Below are 20,311 nucleotides of genomic sequence, written 5' to 3' on the forward strand. Positions count from 1 at the left end.
ATTGTGTATAGCTTGAATTATAAAATAAAAAAGGAAACAAGTACTACAAATACTTTATTTGATGTGATTTTATAGCAAGCCAAAAAAATATGAATTTTTTATTGTCTATCTAAACCAATAGAATACGTCGAAAATACACCCCCAACTTAAATAAAAAAAAACGGCTGAGCTGAAAAAAACCCTGACATTTCCACTACCTTTCTCGTTACTTAAAGCTATAGTATTTTTTTTATTTTTCCAGTGATATGATATATCTTTTTTATTAGATTCTGTTGCAGTGTTTCTTTTTTTTAAGCTGATAGAACATTGTAATTATAGGTACTTCTATATCCTTCTCATTTTTTTTCAAGAAAAAAAAGGCTGCAAATCATACTGACCTGCTTAGAAGCTGTGATATATGTATCAAAATCGAGTTAAATAAAAACTCCGCAATACAAAATACATACTACAATTACGCATATATATACTTTCCGGAAATTATTGGTACAAAAATAAAAATAAAATTTGACGCAATTTTCCACCATTTCTCTGCTCAATTCTTCTTTTTTAGTGTATTGGGTGCATTTTATTTTTGCACCAATAATTTCCAGAATAAGTATATATATATATATATATATCACTATGGCCATAAGAGCAGCAGTTGTGTCAAAAGTAAACATCACTGTTTTTCTTTTCTTTTCAATGGTTGATAGTATCTCTGCAGTTTTAGGTAAAATGTCAAATTTGATTCGGACTAACTATTTATAATGTGGAAGCTAAATTGAAACGTAACTCATTATTTTTTATTTTTTTAAAAAAAATACTACACCACGGCAGATTTTTCGTGTAACAATTTTGTAATTCAGCCCGTGAGTTTATGTTACCATTTTGGGAATAGCTTTTTCATTGAAGTTTCAGGTCCGAAAGAATCGCAAAATTGATAAATGGGATCACAAAAAAAAAATTGGCTGGTAAAATACGATTTTATTTATTTTTATGGGTTGAAAATATTGGGGGTAGATAATTTTAGGCTTCCCATACCTACCCTGCAGTAGCTGCTACTGTAGGGTAGGTATGCTTGCACTAGCAGCTAGAAATATTTAATAGCTATTCTGAAAATGTTTCCAGAAACAAAAGCAAGTAGAATTTTGAAAAACCCAATTGCATGTTTGAAAGCAAAAACCATATTAATGCTTTTAAAATAAAAGCAAAGCTATTAGAAGGACAAGTTTCAAATCCGAGCGAAAATGTCAAACCTGCAAAAAAAACAAAGGTCATTAGTACATAGACTTTTGATGAAGATTTGTGGTATTTCAGGTACGAAACAATAGAAAAATAAAATATTTGAGAATAGAGACGTATAGAAATACTTTGAGACTGTATATAAGTTCTCTTTATTCATAAATAAAAAGTGTCCCTTTTTATAAGAAAACACAATCTGCTCTTGTCATTACGTCTTAGTTTCTTAAGGCTTTCTTCCTTTACTATATTTAGTTATTAGAGTGTATTTACTGCTTAACTAGTGTTGGTGTTATAATTATGACATCAAGTCATAAATCGTACTTCTTTAGCTCTTAGCTATTCTTTTCTCTTTTAAACTAGAGCTTTAGGACTTCCTACTAAATTAGCTCCATATCGCTCTGACACAGTTTACCCGGCAGTATGATATAATTATGTTAACAATCTTTAAGATATTATCTACAGTACTAACTGTAATAATTATTGGCCCGATTACTTCATCGTTTATATATATATTATACTGACAAGGGGATAGCTACTACGCTATCCCAATATGAATATGTTCTTATATGTGATAAATCCAACATCCGAGTGTCTGGATCACCACAAGATTACTATGTTTTAGATGACTTACCACATATTAATTGAATCTAAAACAAAAACAAAAACAGAAAAAAACAAAGCAAAAAAGAAGAAGACATATGTTTATGTTAGTATGGATAAAATCAGTATACGAGCAAGATTCTTTACATATCTCTTTATGTCAAGAATTCACATGCCCTATTATACTTCAATTAAATTTTATTAATCAGAACTCGTAATAGAATCACATCATTAGCAATACCTTTTAAGATCTTAACCATGTGAGAGGATCAGAGTTGATCTGTAGTATAATTAGCTAATGAGTAGCAAGATCATGTGCTATTTGTTGCCTGATCTTTAGAAAAATGAAAAAAATTGTATGAAACAAAAAAAGGCACTCAATGTTTATTTTTTGTGTCAAGCTAAACTGTAACAAATTAATGAATTTCATTGGTTTTTGAAGACCATTATACGCTTATTACTGGTTACATGAATAACACTTTTCATTGGTTTCTGAAAGAAATCGACTTGTTGTTTCAAGATGCAGAAATAAATAAATATATGGTGGTCGTCTATACTCTTTTATCACGTTAGACAATACGTTGCATCACGAAAGCTCTGTGATGCAGCGTATTATTAATTACCCAAAAAATTCTAGGGTGGTAGTTTCTGCTCCCAAAGGACCAGGTCAACACAATTTTGCCTTTGACGATATTGGAAAGACCTGCTCACTTTGTGGAAAAGATTTCGATCGCGTATGGAATCTACGACGCCACCTTACCAAATATCATAAGTTAGCAACTCATATTGCTAACGATATTAGCCCTCAATATGCCGATAGAAATTTAGCGTCACAAAGACAGACCACGAACACTGCCGAGCCGACCGCCCCTGATCACAATGACGATTCCGTTAACAAAGACCTACACGTTGAATCCGATTTGGAGGATGACGACAGCAGTGATGTTGACGACATGAACAGCAATGGCGACGATAATGTTAGCGAGATTGAACTTGATGCCGGTGAAAGTATTATTGAGATGGATGAGGACACCAGCCCCTTTGAAAGTCCAAGTCCAGGTAACCACCTATACATGCATATAAGAAATAGTATGTTGTCTTCTGCATCCAATACCAGCTCATCGTTGAATGCAGATCTCGATTTACTGAAAGAAGCAACTGGATCGCATACGACATGGAACCAGTATACATCAGACACCCACCCATTCCCGGATCTCCAGTCTATGGTACTACTTGCCTTTGTTGATGGCGATAAAGACATGGTATCTCGCAGGATCTTGAAAAAGATCCTGTTTACCATAAGTCTTGTCCTTAAGCTTCACGAGAAAGCTATCCGAAAGAAGTCCCCGTTCAAGTTACCTCGTTTGGATGCCCTCTTGAACTATCAGACCAGGAAAAAGTCCAAGATTCCTGTATTTCCATCCACAAAAGTCGATATCCAGTTGCCGGAAAACAATACCACGTCTGCTTATATCAACTTGCCTTCAGACCACGTCCGGTTTCTTGCTGCCAACCCCAAGAAAGCAAGAAACATGTTTTCCCTCTCTGACCGCACTCCTAACCAGTCCATTTGTCTACAACAAGGCGAAAAGTGGAGAACACATTGGTACTATCAACAACCTATGTTCACCCACAACGGCGTAGATTTTTGGTCTAGTGATATTGTTAACTTTATGAATGGTTCCACTCCAACCCGTTTCCTAGTAGAATCATTCCATACCATGGATAACTCAGCCGTTTTTGTTCAAGGCTACATGGTTTATATTCTGGAAGGCGGTCAGTTCATTGGCATCGAAGTTGAATCTACTAGCATAAAGCTTGAAACTATTCTCAGTGTTGACTCGACCCCTGTTGATGTTGCCCTATGCTACAGCGTCTCACCTGGGAAAGTCTTTCATTTGATTCCCAGGCACAAGTCCTTGCTGGAAGAGCCTCATTTCTTAAAACGGCACGTACTAGACGAAACCGGAAAGCCGATCGATCCAAAGTTGTTTTACAAGGTGAGGATATCGCCCATTATACTCTTCACCGACGACACCTCCGGAAACCGATCAAAGCAATATAACCCATACGAAAGCTGGTCAATGAAGTTTGCTGCTCTCTCCTACGAAGAGAGGTCTTCAATTGAAAACATCCACTTTCTCTCTGCTTTTTCCAAGAAAAAGGGGGCAAGTGGGATGTCCTTGTTGCCTAAAATCGTTGAAGTTTTCAAAAGGCTCGAAAACGGACTGGTGATGTTCTCTGCTAAAGACAATGAAAACGTCTTAGTAGCATCACCACTCCTTTGGATCGAGGCAGACACTCCATGCCATTCTGAACTATGTTGTTTGCGCGCGCCGACAAGTCTGTACCCATGCCGCAAATGTTATGTCCGTTTACAAAGATCCATGCCCAATCTCCAAAGCTCTTCGTATTATACTGGTAGACACACAGCAAGAACAAAGGCACACTATCTTGCTGCTGCGTCTACCTCGGGACGTGGATCAACTATTCCAGATGCTCCTTTGACTGGAAATGCTCTGACAGCAAGCGACCTATGCTTTGCAAATAGGGCAACAGATGCATTGTTGGAACTACAGTCATTCGATCCATTGACAGATACTCCAGTTGAAGTTCTGCATAACATACTTCTTGGAGTTGCTAAGTATCTAGTCAATGATTTGGTAAAGGTTGTACTAAAGAAAAATCCTAACCAAATGGCTAGATTGTCCAAAGCCCTCAAGGATTATGAAAACTCTCAAGGAATGTCAAGAAAGTTCACTCGAGAGTTACGACACTGTGGCTCATTCCTTGGGAGGGATTACAAAGTTCTGCAAATTCTACCCGCTATCTTAGTTACAGAATTTGCAAATGATAGTATACTCTCTCTCATAACTCCATCTTTTGTCCGTCTTGGCCGTCTTTGCTCCTTGGTGTTTGTTAGAGCAGTAAGGTATGATTATAATATGTACATCGACGAAGTTGAAAAGGCAGTTACAAGCCTTATCCAAGAACTGCATCATTATGTCATTACCTGTGAAATCGAAGGACATAATCCGTATTCCTCGAAGCCCAAGGTTCACCTGCTCACACATCTGCCCCATCGATCTATGAAGATTTGGAACTGCTCTACACTACGAGACCGAAAAAGGTGAGCAGTTTAACAAACACATCCGTGAACACCTAATGCATACCAATAGGTTAAACACCTCAAGAGATGTATGTCTCAAGTTCGCCAAGCAATCTGCAATGAGACACATCATTGATGGTAGTTCATGGGTGAGCAAAGACAAAATGAGAGAGAAGTATGGTAATTCCACGGCAGAATTTCTTAAAGAAAACTTTAACGACAATGTTAAGAATATCCTGTTTAGTGGATCAAGAGACTTTGCTGATAATAACGACACTGATGACATTACAGCAAAAGCACTCTGTGACAATACCTTTGTGGTGTTCATGCTCAAGGAGAGTAGAGACCAACATGCCCATCCATTTATTGGAAAGGTCTCCTCTTTGAGAGTAGAACACTATCGAGTTGAGAGTAGTCCCCACGCTCAAGTTAACAACTACCTCCTCGCGCAAAAGGTTTCCAATGATGCATCTACTCCACTTGATCAGCTGAAGATTGTATGTAAGCTTGATATGCACACAGAATTTAACAACAAGCTTGTCATCAATCTCAGTAAATTTGGCTCCTACTGGTTCTTTGTGTGGTGATCCAGACACTCGGATGTTGGATTTATCACATATAAGAACATATTCATATTGGGATAGCGTAGTAGCTATCATCTTGTCAGTATAAAATATATATAAACGATTAAGTAATCAGCCCAATAATTATTACAGTTAGTACTGTAGATAATATCTTAAAGATTGTTAAGATAATTATATCATACTGCCGGGTAAACTGTGTCAGATCGATATGGAGCTAATTTAGTAGGAAGTCTTAAAGCTCTAGTATAAAAGAGAAAAGAATAGCTAAGAGCTAAAGAAGTACGATTTAGGACTTGATGTCATAATTGTAACACCGACACTAGTTAAGCAGTAAATACACTCTAATAACCAAATATAGTAAAGGAAGAAAGCCTTAAGAAACTAAGACGTAATGACAAGAGCAGATTGTGTTTTCTTATAAAAAGGGACACTTTTTATTTATGAATAAAGAGAACTTATATACAGTCTCAAAGTATTTCTATACGTCTCTATTCTCAAATATTTTATTTTTCTATTGTTTCGTACCTGAAATACCACACTTTGTTTCCTTGTTTTCGAATCGACAATATTGATTTTTTTTTTATCTTTATTAATAAAAAAAATTATTCAATAAAAACAAATTGTAATTTTCACCAAGTCATTTTTCGGTTTTGCCAAAATATTGAGAGGGTCCATTTATGGATACTTGCCCTTTTAAAATTGCCTTATGTAGTTGACAAGTCTCATAAAATGGGTCAAATTCGATATCCCGATTAATCTGGGTTATATAGACCAATCAAAATGTATGTGAGTAAAATATTTCCAAATTTGATATCGAAAATCTCCCGTGGTGTATTTTCATCTAGTTGAATTAACAATTTTGTTTAATTTAAGTCTCCTAATGACATGTAGCACATTTAGAGATTGAAAAAAAAAAATAAAGTATGTAGAGAAGAAAACGAATATAGGACACAGAGAGAATTTTTTTAAAGAAATATATAAGGCATGTAGAAAAAAAGAATATGGGATCTAGGGAATAAAGAAAATACTGTCTTTAGTAAGACACCTATTGTTGCAGAAGATGTAGTAAAGCACAGTTACATAGAACTGATTTCCATTTGGTAGGTACTAAATTAGTCTAACTTAGTGCCAATTGCCGTTTACACTTATGGCTGCACATGTTGGTTGTGTTTGATGGCCTGGTGTGTTGTCACCAGGTGACCGCTGTTTGTCAATATACAAACGAGTCGTGGCCGATCACGTCATGTTCCTTCATGACATCAACAAACGCAATGAAGTGTAGAATACCATGAGGATTTTTATGCTTGAAGTAGAATTGAACCGTATCAGCGAGCCAGATGTGCACAGTTGTATTACGATTTCTAAGGTAAATATAAAAAATAAGCAACTTTTATTTGTATACTAAGTAATATTATACTTACTTTCTGTAAAGACAAGTTAACATTACGTAGTAGTTGCCACGACTACTCTCGTTTCACCTTCTTCGATACATACACAAGGAGTACAAGTTCGAGATCATCCATAAACGAGCAGTAACAACAATAGTGGAATCAGCAAGTTCATAACCGGCCAAGCTTCAATTTTTTGTATAATACCTTGTTAAGGCATTCTTCACACTAGGATCGCTTACACCTTTCACTAAATTATCCTTCGAATTAACAAATCCATAAAACGGCCCCCACAACTGCGCATCGTTATGATCATCAGGAATATTCATATAACTTTCTCTACCATATGTCTCGGTTTGAATGAGATTTATTTCTTCGTGGACACTGATTGCTGTGCTAACAGTTATATATTGCAAAATGTTCAACAAGAAAACTAGCATTTTGGCCACACTTACACTTGGACTTTATTAGCTTTAAGTACACACCAATTGCTATATTCGTGGGTCAATTGGAGTTACATATTAGAGGTATTTCCGTTTGATAATGAAGGGTTTATGGATCACATAATGCTGTACTCGGCCGAAAACACTGTGAGATAAGGTATTGTTCTAAGCTTGTTGGTATGGAAGTGTGTGCCAGAGTTTTAATTGTCTTTTTTTTTTAAAGAAAAATAAGCTAATAGTAAGCTGCGTCTGTAATGATATAATGTGAAGTGCATTATGACTTACGTTTCTACCTTGCTTGGCAACTGCGGCATTCAAAGACCATAATAAGGCAAGCGCACAACCGTTTATGAGTGATAAGAGATCAATTTCGACAGGACTGTTTGGCAAGTAAGGTACGACCAATGCCGTGAGGAGATACAAAAGGGAGTCAATCCAATCAAAGGCACGAGTATTACCAATTTTTGGAAGTACATTATCATAACTGTCTTGGAATATGGAAGTATTATTCGATGATGTTGAGGGTATTGTTTGGGCTGATATAATATCATTTGTTTTATTCTTTGCAGGTTATAGTAATTAACTCATAGATGTTTTTTCTGATACCTTTTGCAATTAAATGGAGTTCATTTAAAACAACAACGGATATCCAGAGAAGAACAGTAGCTCACGGAAGACACTGGGTTGGTGAATGTTTTTAATATATTATAAAGAATTATTTAGTACAAAGATGTGCTGTATTTTGAGAATTTGGTTACTTACTGGGTTGCACACTTTAAAGTTTTCTAAAGGTAATAAACGAGCATTAGTGTCTTCTAAGTAAGTACCATGGCTTATGTTATAAGGGATTTTATCCTTTGTATCACAGATTTGACAACCAAATAAACTGTTATGTCAGCCAAAGTCCGCCATGTCAGCTACAACTGGGATGTAAATAAAAGCAAGATACAAACGATTATTCGCTTTTTTCTGGCAATAGGTTAGAAACTAATGGTGTAGACTTACCTATCATAATATATTTACAGTAGGTTACAATTGTTGCTGCTGCTTTTGAAAGCTTTTTTTCCCTCTATATAGTTCTCGTCTGCCAGAAATGAGCATTGAAATAGCTCGAAAAAGACCCCAAACATCTTAGTTCATAGGCTTTGATTGGTTCAAAAGGTTTTTTAGCTTATCTTTAATACGTTTTTTATACATATTTTTTCTCTTTTCTTTTTGAACGAAAGATTCAGTGCCTTGTTTTAATATGTGATTGGTACTTTTATTATAATCAGAATTGTCAATTAATGTACAACTTCTGCAGTCTCGTTGCAATCGATTTTTGAATGAAACAGATCAAAGCCTTTTTTTAAAAAAAAACGAAAAAATAAAATACTATCATTCTTGTACTTTTATGCCATAACCGGAAATCGCTCTTTTATATGTAAGTATTTTGACAGAATAGACATATTGTGTTTATAAAGCGATGCTTATTCAGCTGTCGCCAACTAAATCAAAATTGGCTTCGTGTTATATAGCTTGAATATTTTTCAGGCTTTTCTTTGGTAATAACTTTGAATGGTACTCACATTTTCTTTTTGCCTTTCTTGTGGATTTTCTGACATACTTTAATGATATATAAAGCTTACATATTAATACTCTTTTTTAATATATATATTTTTAAGGAAAACACTTGCTGTACTGAACTAGCAAACATATTATACAAAGGTAAGCATTATAATATGATATTTTTATTTCCTTGTTTTTTCTCTATCATCGGTATATTCCGAAGAAACTGGTAAGAAATTATACAGGCCGTCTAGGCTACATCAAATTGTCAAAACATAAGTGATACAATTGGAATAAAAGTATTTTACTTTGTACACTTGCAGTAGTAAAACCATACCGTTCTTTTTTAGCAATAATATTTTTCATATAATGAATTATTAATTAGAACAAAAATTCAATTGGATTCAATTCAATAAACAATACACGGTTCTTTTAATACGGCAAATGAAAAGCGAAAGAATGTACTAGTATTGAATACAATAAAGCAAAAGAAAGGGTGTAGTAAAAAAAATGGGAACTTTGCCTCTGATCGCGCAATACAGATTCATAACTGCCATTTTTTAAGCTTGTAAGAAATGGCAGTTATGTTACCAAAGTGGTAGTATGGCGCCACTTTTTTAGCACTAGTGCATGCTTGTAACTCAAGAAAAACAATATATCTACTTAATACAAATAAATATAGTCCGCAGACAAATTGGCATATTCTTACAAGCTTGAATATTGAAGGTCAAATTCCCAAATCCTTTGACCAAGTGACTGGACATTGCGAGGGTAGCACTGTTATTCAGAGTCTTGTATATTCTGCCAGTTATCATAAAAAGCAACCCGATGTCCAAATGCTGATAAAAAGACTTTTATTAAATAATAGTAGAAAATATATGAGGAATGCAAACATAGATGCAAAAAATGGGCATGTGAATGGCTTAATTAGAATCTTGAAGAGGATTGATTATGGCCAGAAACTTGTATCCAAGAGTGCTAATTTTGAGACATACAATCTTCCTTTTTAACAAAGCCATTAAGATTACCGATTAAATATGATGATGAAACAAGTGAGAAGCGAGTTAAGAGACAGTGAAAAGAATCTATGTAGACTTGGGATATTGATGATCAAACAATGATAGAACCCCTTGTACCGTAATTCGCAGATATATAAAAAGTTAAATACATCTAACTAATACTCAATTTCCAGTGGCTCCCGTTGAAGCAATCACTGTACTTAAGTCACAATGATTTACATACAAATCAACTGTTGATTTTGACCATGCTTGATACAAAATATCACTATCACTCCTATATGTTGAACGCTCCGGGGCCTCTTTTGCCAATGTCCTAACATTTATATGCAAGAGTAACCTATTTTCTCCACCCAACTCCTAACCGAAAATCGAAATAGCCAGATACAAATTGAAATCAACAGATATAAAGCAATATAGCTGTAAATATAATTTGCTCTCCTATGGAAGCAAAGAAGGAAGGAACTAAATATAGCTAATATGATATGATTTACGCATATTGAGAGCACACATTGATCAAATAACCAGCAAAAGCATATACTTGATATCGGACATTCTCCATTGAAATGAAACACGGATAATACCAAACCAAGAAATCTGTAGTATTTCAGTGTTAACATTTGTATCTTTTTTAACAATAGTCCAACCAATGCTCAAGTTTTTGATGTTTGCTGTTATGCTCACATTTCTTTTTTTTTATATCTAAAACAATTGAATCAACTCGTGTAGTTTTAGTTGTCTTGAACAAAGTTCTATATTGGAGCATATATGCATCTCAATTATGTTAAAGAAGTACTTTAATGTAAGCCCTCGAGATTGTTGTTAGTCGTGCTTGTATGCATAAAGCACTTGGTGGAGATTGCAACTGATTTCACAAAAGAATCAACCAAGAAAACGACCTTAACCCATTTATGAATACTAAAAATATGACCACTCCACTCCCCAGCAACATTCAATCGGCAAGAGTTTCACAACTATACCAGTTCTGAATTCAGGAAAATATATATCCTTGACCAATTGAGATGCTCCTTTGTGGACAAAATTTATGTAATTTATGCTTATTATTTTATATATCTATTTATCTATCTTTTTTGTGTTAACAAAACCGGTATAAATGATTATGCAAGAGAGAAAGAAAAAAAGAATCGAGTATATCGCAATATAAAATCGCTTTCTTAATACAGACATGCATCTTCCCCTGAGATGATTTTTCATTAATTTTTCTAATCCTGAAAATTACATATAAAACGAAGCGAATGGTTTTTTTTTAAAATAATAATAATAATAATTAAATCAACGCTGTCCTATATTATATTATATTACACTACACTACACTAACTTACAGTATACCATAACTTATTCTACAAATATCAACAGAATAATATTCATAATTCACTTCTTTTTGAATATTCTTAGCTTCTTTAATTTTCAAAATTTATCTGATAATCCCACTTTTGAAGAGTATGAGGACAATCATCATTATGATAATTGACTTAAATTTTTGTCCATAACCAGAATAATATATAAAAAAAACCCCCCAAAATATCCGATACTAATGTGTACAGGATAAGCACAAGAGAGAAGAAAATGGGATATGTTTAAGATATGCTTCATAAAGTTATACAATACTTTTTATTATACGAAGGGTTTATTTCTATTCATTTTATTCAGTTTCTTGCTTTGTAGAGATAGAAAAAAAAAACCGTGACAAAGTCAATTGAAACATTTATAGTTGTGATTTATATAAATATACCGATTGCATATTAACATTTAATTTTTTTTAAAAAAAAAAACTCCCAATACATGTCTCCCGATAACATGAGTCCTTTCTTTTACCTTTTAATACTGTCGATATTCCTTACAGCTAAACTAATATTTACAATCAAATCCCCAGCCACGACAAATTGTAGTGTTTCTTAAAATGTCATAACCTATCAAAACAACAATAACCACATATTGTTCAACTCAACTCAATCCAATTCAAACCAAACGATCCCAATTTTTTCTATTGGATCATCAGCAAGATGCAGGGCACATTTTAATTATATTTTATGGGTTGTTTGTAATGAATTGTGAGGGTGCTTTTTTAAAACAAGTCAACATTGGCAGGGAACTCAAAGACAACATCCTTGCCGGTGAGCTTCTTGTAGACAGCAGAGAAAGTGTCGAGCTTGTACTCAAGGGAGGTGGCATCCTTGGTATCAAGGAAGCTAAGGATTTTTAAGAAGCAAAACAAAATTTTGTAAGCATAATAATATTAGAATAAAATCGCCCTTTTTTCTCCATAATTAACATAGCCTCCTCATCTTAACGATGTTAAGAAAGAATATATACCATCACCAAATACCCGAATGTTTCTTTTGGTATTCCAAAAAGAAAAAAAGAAAAATTACAAAAAAATAACACTTACACCTTGATGGTCTTGGAACCGTCAACAGCAACGCGGGTACGCTTGCCAACAATCTCGGTGGGGTAGACGAGATCCTCGAGGATAGCCTCGTGGACGGCAGTCAAGGTACGGGAACGGGGGCGGGGCTGCTTAGGGTTCTCGCGACGAGTGGGGGTCTTCAAGATACGACGCTGGGCGATGAAGACAACGTGGCGGTCAGAAAACTTCTTCTCGAGCTCACGGGTGAGTCTAGCCTGGATCTTGTTGAAGGCCTTCTGGGAAGGAACGGGGACAAAGACAACGATAGCCTTCTTTCCACCACCAATCTCGATCTGGCAAAACACAAGAACAAAATATGTTAAACTAATATCTTTTAAGAGTATCGCTCTTCTTTTTAAGAATTTTTATATATGTGCTGTCAATCGTATATTTTTTGTAAAGTAATTGATTATTACCTCCTTGGCACCACTGATCTGGAGTGCCTTCAAGTCCTTCTTCAACTCGGGAACATTGTTCTGCAAGTCAACGAGGGCCTGGGCAACGGAAAGCTCAAACTCATCGGAGGGAGCGGCGCCGGCGGGCTTTGCAATCTTGTTAGAAGCCATGTTGACTATCTGGTTGAATTGTAGACGTATGGATTTCGTTGTTGTTTAAGAAGAGAGTATGGTAATACGACAGAGAAGAACGATTGAGATAAATAGGAAGCAGAAGAAAAAAGAAAAAAATCAACGGTGTGTAAGTGAGCTTGGTCTTTGTTTTGTTTATTCTGTTGTTGGTGTTTGTAAGGCGTCATGTTGTGTTGGTGATGCCATGAAAAGAAGTGTTTTTTTTTTTAAAAAGACATGCCAAAAGAACGAAAAAAAATAGACACAATAGATATGACCGTATCCATCGATTGATAGATCGATAGATATGTCCATCCATCCTTTGTTCTTCTTCTGTTTTGCCATGTCCTTTTTACTTTATAGATACATATGTATATATATATATATAATTGGTTTCCATCACTGTTTTGCTATTACTATTGTAAGTGGTACTGGCTACGTACGTGTTGCAAATGGAAAGGAAGGAACTTGATGATATGGCCTTGCTTCCCTCTTCATCAGACTGCCCCGTTGCGCTGCCACAAGCGGAGGCAAGATTAGTCCGGTCCGGATTATAATCTACCAGTCACCCTCCCCGGATTTTAACAATTTTGACCCTCTTTTTTTTTCTTTATTTTTCTATATACACTTTTGAATCACCGCAAACAGAATGCTTAATCAAAAGACGCTTGTAAATCTTTTTTTTTTTTGGTTGCTTAATAATTCTTTCTTTCTTTCTTTCTTTCACTAATTACATGAACCATTTTCTTTCGAGTACAACGCTGAAAAATATTTCTTTTACCTGTACTGTATTAATTGTAAAGTAATGGTAAAATAAGAATTTTTCTTTTTATTATTCTGTTAATCAACCGCCATACCTTGCCTTGAATTGCCTTGATATAATAATACATAACCAATTGCGCATCATTCCATTCCAGTATAAAACTACTTTGAATTGGTTATAAATTCTATGAGAGCACTAGAAAAACATTAGTAAATGTATGCACAAGGAAAAATTATAATTATAATAAATACTCATTATTAATACATTAAGCTTTATATTTATATATATTCTTAATTTCTAATGATAACCACAATCGTAGTAGTAGGAGTAGTAATAGTAGTAGTAGGCATTGAATTAATTAATATAGGAATATTCTTTGTTTTCTTTTTAATTATTCATTTATTTAAAATAAAGGAGTATTTAAATTACAAATTACAAATTACAAATGAAAATCAAATGTGGTACTTTTGAGCTAAACCTAAGCGTTGGACAACATATTTGGGTAAACAATAGACTGGATCAACCTCTTTGAGACCTGGATAACCGAGTAAAGACAGACCAGTTACACCAAATAAGGTGTGAAACACGTCAACCATATCTCCAGGACGATCGGAAATACCACCATTCTCAGGATCCTTTTTGTTTAAATTTATGTTTTATTTCTTTTGATTCTTAGACACTTCTCTCTCTCTTTATCGTTAACTTCTATGCACACACACGCATGTACATCTATATTATCGCTATTTTTTTTTTTACCTGTGCTGATAGAATAAAGGCTATCAATTTGTCTTTTGCAATCCAATGTAGTCGTCCAAGTATAGAAAGTGAAGAAAGAACCCACCATGAATAGCAAACCTGTAATGAAAGAATGTCCCCATTTTTCTTGTAAGAAGCTTGCTTACTTTTCTCTCTTTTTAACTCGCTAAATCTCATCATCAACATATTTCACTTTCCATTTCCATTTCCATTTTCTTTCATTTTCTCATTTGTACCAAAATAGTAATAATAATAATAATAATAATAATAATAACCAAAAGCATTGACCTACATCTTCAAGTTTCTCTGGTCTTCCATTAAGTCCGCCGTTCTTTAGTTGGCGCTCGCATAACCACCAGCTGAGCAGATCAATGTCGACGTGGTGAAGAGCATCAGCAATTGCTAGTGCGGCTACACAACAAAAGATCTGGCCAGCATGGGACTCGCTTCCTGGCTGATTACCGAATCCTCCGTCGTAGTTTTTACATCTCAAGATCCACTCTACTGCTTTGTCTACGTCAATAGCATCCAAACGGCCCAATAGAGACAAAGAAGAAAGAGCGATATATGAAAATCGCGAGTCTACTTCGCCCCAAGAATCACCACAGAATGACCCGTCTATCTGTTGTTTACTGGCAATATCTACAGAAATATAATAAGAAAACAGAAACAGAAACAGTATTTAGGTATTTAGATGTATGTATATGCGTTTCGTTCTTTCTTTCTTTCTTAGTTTGGATTTCTTACATTCAGTTGCTTTGGCAACATCAATCTCATTAATTGCATCATGAATAATCAGAATTTGAATTGCTGACAGAGTATATATCAAATGTGGGTCGTGGTCAACATGACCTCCAAATCCACCATTGGAGTGCTGAAGTCCGCGTACATAGGCAATCACATCTTTTTTGGCAAGAGCATCCACATTGTTCATCAGGTCTAATGCGGTGAGTCCCCAATAAATACCGTTAAGACGAAGATGTTCTGTCAGCCAATACTCAAGGTCTTCCTTTCGAGTATCTAGAGATTGGATGTATTTAACGTGCAGAGGTACAAGTAACTTGGTAGGGTTTGTTTCAGGATGTTCGGCAGACATTTTTTGAAATAAATATATGTATATAGTTGAGTACTAATCTAAAATTTTATTGGAGAGAAAGAGAAAGGGGAAGTTGGAGGTTCAGCTGTTTCTTCTATTTTATTATTACTGTTTGTAAGAGTAATGTGTAAATAAGGTGAAAAAGTATAGATGGATAGATTAAGGTAGAGTGATGGAGGTAGAGATGTTCCTGACTAGCAGTCACTTGGTTTTGTAGATTATTAAAGGCAACAAAGAACAAAATAAAATGATATAATACAATACAATACAATACATATATATATATATATTATAAAACTTCAAGTCAAGGAAAGGAAGCTTGACCAAAAGAAAAAGAAGAAAATAAGGTGTATTCAGCAATCAACATCATGTCAGACGATCGAAAATTAGCCAATATTCTAGAGACTTATTTTAGTGATGCCAATCTTTTGTGGGATAAAGTTTTGCAAAGCAAGATTAACAATGATCCTGATGGCTGTAAGAAAGAAGGAGTAATAGTAGTATTAGTAGTAATAGTAGTAATAGTAATAGTAGTAGAGAAATAAAGGAAGGATCAATAATAGCAGATTCCTCATCCTAAAAACGCGAATTGTTTCTTGTAGTTGTCTCGTTTAACTCGCTGCAGACACTATCTCGTTTTAAGAAACTTAATGCAACTGCACAAGACATTAAACATGCTGCAGTAAATCATTCACTCTCGAAACTAAAGGTTATTTTTCAAAACAAAAAAAAACTTAGAATATAGATAGAGATGGAAATAAAGATAGAAAGAAGATGTACGGGTTCCAAAGTAGGTAGCCCAATATTTGATGTGTAATCTAATACACTATATTACATTACACACAACAAACATACTGTATGTACTGTATGCACTGTATGCACACTTTCATAGCTGGATACAAGTGGAGAATCTATTGGGCGTATCAAACCATTTGTTCTCAATAAAAAAGAGGAACAGGATGACTGGTCTATTTATGTGGCAAGTTGATAATTGATTATTATTGTTATTGGTATTACTATTATTTTCTGGAGCGTAAATAAATGTTAATGATAATACAAACATATGTATATGTATGTATAAATGTATAAATATTAAACCAATACAAAAATAATGTGCTCAGGAAGGCCTCCAGAAGCCATATCACACCGAACAAGCCATCAAAGAGTTATTTGGATCTCTTATTGGGCATGTGTCCTTTGTGCGAATTCCAAAAAATACGCAGGGTTGTAGTGGCTTCTATGGATTTTGCTTTGTAGAGTTTGACGATCGTGATAACGTAAACAAGGCAGTACGACTATTAAACCGTTTCAATACCAGCGCGCTTTGTTCAGAAGACCAGTCAAATATCGTTAAAACAAACGAAAAAAAAGGGGAAAACAATGTTGAGGATGGTGATAAAAATAGCAACGAGAATGTTATAGAACAGGCAAACAAGTTGAGCTTAAGAGTAATGTCAAAGTGAGTCCCCCATTTTTTTGCAAAAAAAAAAAACAATAAAAATTACATTAGTAATAATAACAAAATCCTATAGGTCCGACTGGAATAAATTAAAGGAAGAGTATCTTGAGGTACAAGCAGCCCGGGCAGCTTATACAAGAGATCAATGGAGCAAGTATTACGCATCTTTACCAAACACTGCTGAAGAAATCCCAGGACCTGAACCACAGCAACAAAAGAAGAAGAAGGGGGAAGAATTACCAGAAACGATGGAATACACAAAGGGTATTATTGTCTATGTTGGCAACATACACCCAAAGAGTTCAAAGACTGTTATTTCTGTAAGTCGTATATATGGATATAATGTATGATTAGTGTTGGCACAGCGTATTTGTTACAGACTTGTCTCATTTTTTGTATTATTATGATTATTTATTTATTTCTGCGGTCAAAAGAAACTACTTGAGAAATCCGGTCTATTGGTTCCTTACATTGGGCGAAAGAAAGGCCTTGACTATGTAATACACATGAATGAACAAAAGAAATTAATGAATGTGTTTTGAGAGAACCTTTGTGTTAATGAGTTTCTTGTACCTATTATTTTTCTTTTTCTTTTTGTCTTTGTTTGTATCTGTCTAGTGTCATGCTCGTCTAAGCTCACCAGAAGATGCGCAACAACTCGTCAAGTACTTTGAAAATCACCCAGTTATCCAGGAAAACCATACAGATGACACCGGAAAAGCCGCTAGTACAGCAGATATGTTCAAGGTTAATTTGAGAATCATCTCTGGAAAGGAAGAAGAATTCTATTGGCAAGATGACATTGCAGGATCAAAGAAACTGTTTACTTAGCTTAGTAGGATAACAACGATATTTGTCTAAAACAATAAACATTGAAACATAAAAATAAAAATGAGAAATACAGTAAAACATATTTGTAAAGCGCGCAACTCGAAAAAAAGGTGCATTTTTAAGAGTTACTAACCGTTATGAATGGATCTTCTTTTCAGATAAACAGCACATAAAAGTATTCTTAGGCTATTAAGAATCATAATTAAAATTCTAGCCCTATTCCCTTTTTTTTGTTTTTTTACAATGCATGCTCAACTTTTTGTTTAAATATGAAAAACCGAAAAAATAATAATAATATTTTATCCCAAAAATGCGCCTTAGATCCTCGAGTTGTGCACCTTATATAGTGTGTCTCGCTGTACGACCCTTAAACTCCACAAAATCTTGTAAAAAATGCCTACGAGTCGCTTTTTTTCTTTTATGGTGGTAAAATACACCGCAAATTTCAAACTTTAGTAGAACGCAAGTTTCACTCCAATATAAAAAAAAGTCGTAAAAAAGTATATAATAAGGAGATTACATATAAAAAAAAACAAATTAGACATTTATTAGTGACGTTGCATTAAATAATTAAAAAAGGAAATAATATTGTTGTGGGGTCCACCCCCCCCCCTCCCCCCTCTCTCTCTACACCGTCCCCCCCCCCTTCCTTTTAACAAATTTTTATTCGATATCGTCACGGCTTCTTTACTATCACCCACCTCACATAAGAACAAACTACTCCGTCCGTCTGTCTGTCCGTCCCTTTTTTTTATTATATTATATTATATATTTTATTTTATTTTACTTTACTTTTTTTTATTTTATTTTATTATATTTTATTATATTTTATTTTTGTAGAATATATACATATACATATACATATATTTATTTATTTCTCAACACAATCGATCATCTTGCGAGATCATTTAAACCGATTTGAAGAAAAGCGGAAGAGTCTTATAAACATCATCCAACCATGGAATCTACCAGTCAAGGAAGTAGTATTCACGTTTTCCGAGTTGCAGGCAGAGCAGGACGTACCAGAGGTGCTTCGTCTGTCAACACAGTTGGTGCAAAATCTCGTACAAGTTTATCAGCGGAGACCAAGCGGAATATTTGTGAAGACCACGAACAGAACCCAAAGTGGACTCAAGAAGAGCTTGCCAAAAAGTATGGTTGTAAGCGTACGACTGTAGCAAAGGTAAAATAAATAAATAAATAAAGATAAAAAAATAAATATAAGAATAGGAATAGGAATTGATATAGTGACGTGATCTACAAACATTGTAACATACATACACACACACACACACACACACACACACATATATATATATTATAAGAGAACCATTGCTACATATGTACGCTACCTTCTACACGTTATTATTTACTCACATCATCAATGTAGATTATCAAAGGCAAAGATAGATGGCTTGCTATTGATCCGCATGCTGCAGTCGCCAAGCGGCTAAGACAACGGAGCTCGAGATATCCCCTGGTGGAGAATGCGGTGATGATATGGTTGGAAGAGGCACAGCAGCAAACGGCTGTAACTGACCAGATGATACAGGACAAAGCTAGAGAAGTCGCACAATCGTTTACAGTCATGGGAGCAGATGAATTCAAGGCATCCACTTCTTGGCTGGCTAAATTCAAACAACGTTATATGGTAGGCACCCAACAGGCATTTTCTGTCAGAAAACTCTCTCAGCGACCTGATTTGTCTGACGAACAATGGGCCTATCGCTCGGCTGTACAAAAGTATCAGAATGTATTCCCTGCTGCACAATTACCCTCTCAAACTAGTGGTGGTGGCGCTACTTCTACTTCTACCGGTACTGGTACTGGTTCTGGACATACTGCTTCCGAATCTTCTTCTTCTTCTTCACCCGTTTTTGTTACTTCGGCTTCTTCTTCAAACATGAGAGGACTCGCTTACAGACCAGACGATATCTCAGAAGGTCAAGATAGCTCAGATAATGATTCAATGGAAGACGTTTCTGTTTACCAACCCGATCCACAGTCGCCAGATGCACATCGTACCTTGACTGACTTGAACCAGACTGCGCGGAAGACAATTCAAACCCTTGAACGTATGGTAGAACAAGATATTCGATCTGACAATAATAATAATATTAATAATGATAATGATAATGATATTGATAATGATATTGATAATGATACGGAATGTGATCTTAATTCTCACTCTGTTCTCTTCATGTCTATGTCATCACCATCATCATCAGCACTTCCTTCAGACGTAACAAGCCATGAGAACCGATCGTCCGTAACAGACGTAACGATGTCCCTGGCAGTACCCACAAAAGCCGTAGAACCATCAGCAACGTTACCACACTCTACCACTATAACAACACCAGTAACACCATCAACAACAAGAGCATCATCATCAACAACAACAACAACAACAAGATTACCAGTTCCTGCAATACCTATAGTATCATCGACAGCGGCTGGGGTTGGGGCCGGGGCTGGAGTAGGAGCAGGAGCAGGGTCAAGTGCC

General features: G+C 35.1%; 6 protein-coding genes across 6 annotated transcripts; 3 read left to right on the forward strand and 3 right to left on the reverse strand.

Moving 5' to 3' along the window:
• Positions 1-621: 621 nt before the first annotated feature.
• PHYBLDRAFT_73279 (C2H2-type zinc finger transcription factor) lies at positions 622-4,955 on the forward strand (the record flags this gene model as incomplete). Its single annotated transcript, XM_018442816.1, has 5 exons — positions 622-709; positions 817-848; positions 1,010-1,047; positions 1,253-1,296; positions 2,395-4,955. The coding sequence occupies 5 exons, from the start codon at positions 622-624 to the stop codon at positions 4,953-4,955; spliced, it is 2,763 nt and encodes a 920-aa protein (XP_018283987.1).
• Positions 4,956-6,151: 1,196 nt separating this feature from the next.
• PHYBLDRAFT_175686 (hypothetical protein) lies at positions 6,152-8,357 on the reverse strand (the record flags this gene model as incomplete). Its single annotated transcript, XM_018437551.1, has 9 exons — positions 6,152-6,271; positions 6,734-6,875; positions 6,936-6,938; positions 6,993-7,088; positions 7,110-7,293; positions 7,358-7,373; positions 7,631-7,906; positions 8,108-8,130; positions 8,351-8,357. 9 exons carry the CDS (start codon positions 8,355-8,357, stop codon positions 6,152-6,154), a joined length of 867 nt encoding a protein of 288 aa, XP_018283988.1.
• Positions 8,358-9,468: 1,111 nt separating this feature from the next.
• PHYBLDRAFT_73277 (hypothetical protein) lies at positions 9,469-9,903 on the forward strand (the record flags this gene model as incomplete). Its single annotated transcript, XM_018442815.1, has 2 exons — positions 9,469-9,494; positions 9,576-9,903. The coding sequence occupies 2 exons, from the start codon at positions 9,469-9,471 to the stop codon at positions 9,901-9,903; spliced, it is 354 nt and encodes a 117-aa protein (XP_018283989.1).
• A 1,981-nt stretch (positions 9,904-11,884) lies between these two features.
• On the reverse strand, positions 11,885-12,912 carry PHYBLDRAFT_128758 (hypothetical protein). The gene is made up of 3 exons (XM_018429241.1): positions 12,754-12,912; positions 12,320-12,630; positions 11,885-12,119 (listed from the first exon to the last, which is right to left on the reverse strand). The coding sequence occupies exons 1-3, from the start codon at positions 12,901-12,903 to the stop codon at positions 11,996-11,998; spliced, it is 585 nt and encodes a 194-aa protein (XP_018283990.1). The 5' UTR covers positions 12,904-12,912; the 3' UTR covers positions 11,885-11,995.
• Positions 12,913-14,118: 1,206 nt separating this feature from the next.
• Positions 14,119-15,518, reverse strand: PHYBLDRAFT_119718 (hypothetical protein; the record flags this gene model as incomplete). Its single annotated transcript, XM_018428701.1, has 4 exons — positions 14,119-14,301; positions 14,423-14,521; positions 14,715-15,064; positions 15,170-15,518. 4 exons carry the CDS (start codon positions 15,516-15,518, stop codon positions 14,119-14,121), a joined length of 981 nt encoding a protein of 326 aa, XP_018283991.1.
• Positions 15,519-15,886: 368 nt separating this feature from the next.
• PHYBLDRAFT_73274 (hypothetical protein) lies at positions 15,887-17,808 on the forward strand (the record flags this gene model as incomplete). The annotated part of the gene is made up of 6 exons (XM_018442814.1): positions 15,887-15,995; positions 16,121-16,227; positions 16,640-16,977; positions 17,051-17,297; positions 17,412-17,474; positions 17,596-17,808. The coding sequence occupies 6 exons, from the start codon at positions 15,887-15,889 to the stop codon at positions 17,806-17,808; spliced, it is 1,077 nt and encodes a 358-aa protein (XP_018283992.1).
• Positions 17,809-20,311: the final 2,503 nt, after the last annotated feature.

Source organism: Phycomyces blakesleeanus, assembly GCF_001638985.1.
Source record: "Phycomyces blakesleeanus NRRL 1555(-) unplaced genomic scaffold PHYBLscaffold_40, whole genome shotgun sequence".
NCBI classification, from domain to species: Eukaryota; Fungi; Mucoromycota; class Mucoromycetes; order Mucorales; family Phycomycetaceae; genus Phycomyces; species Phycomyces blakesleeanus.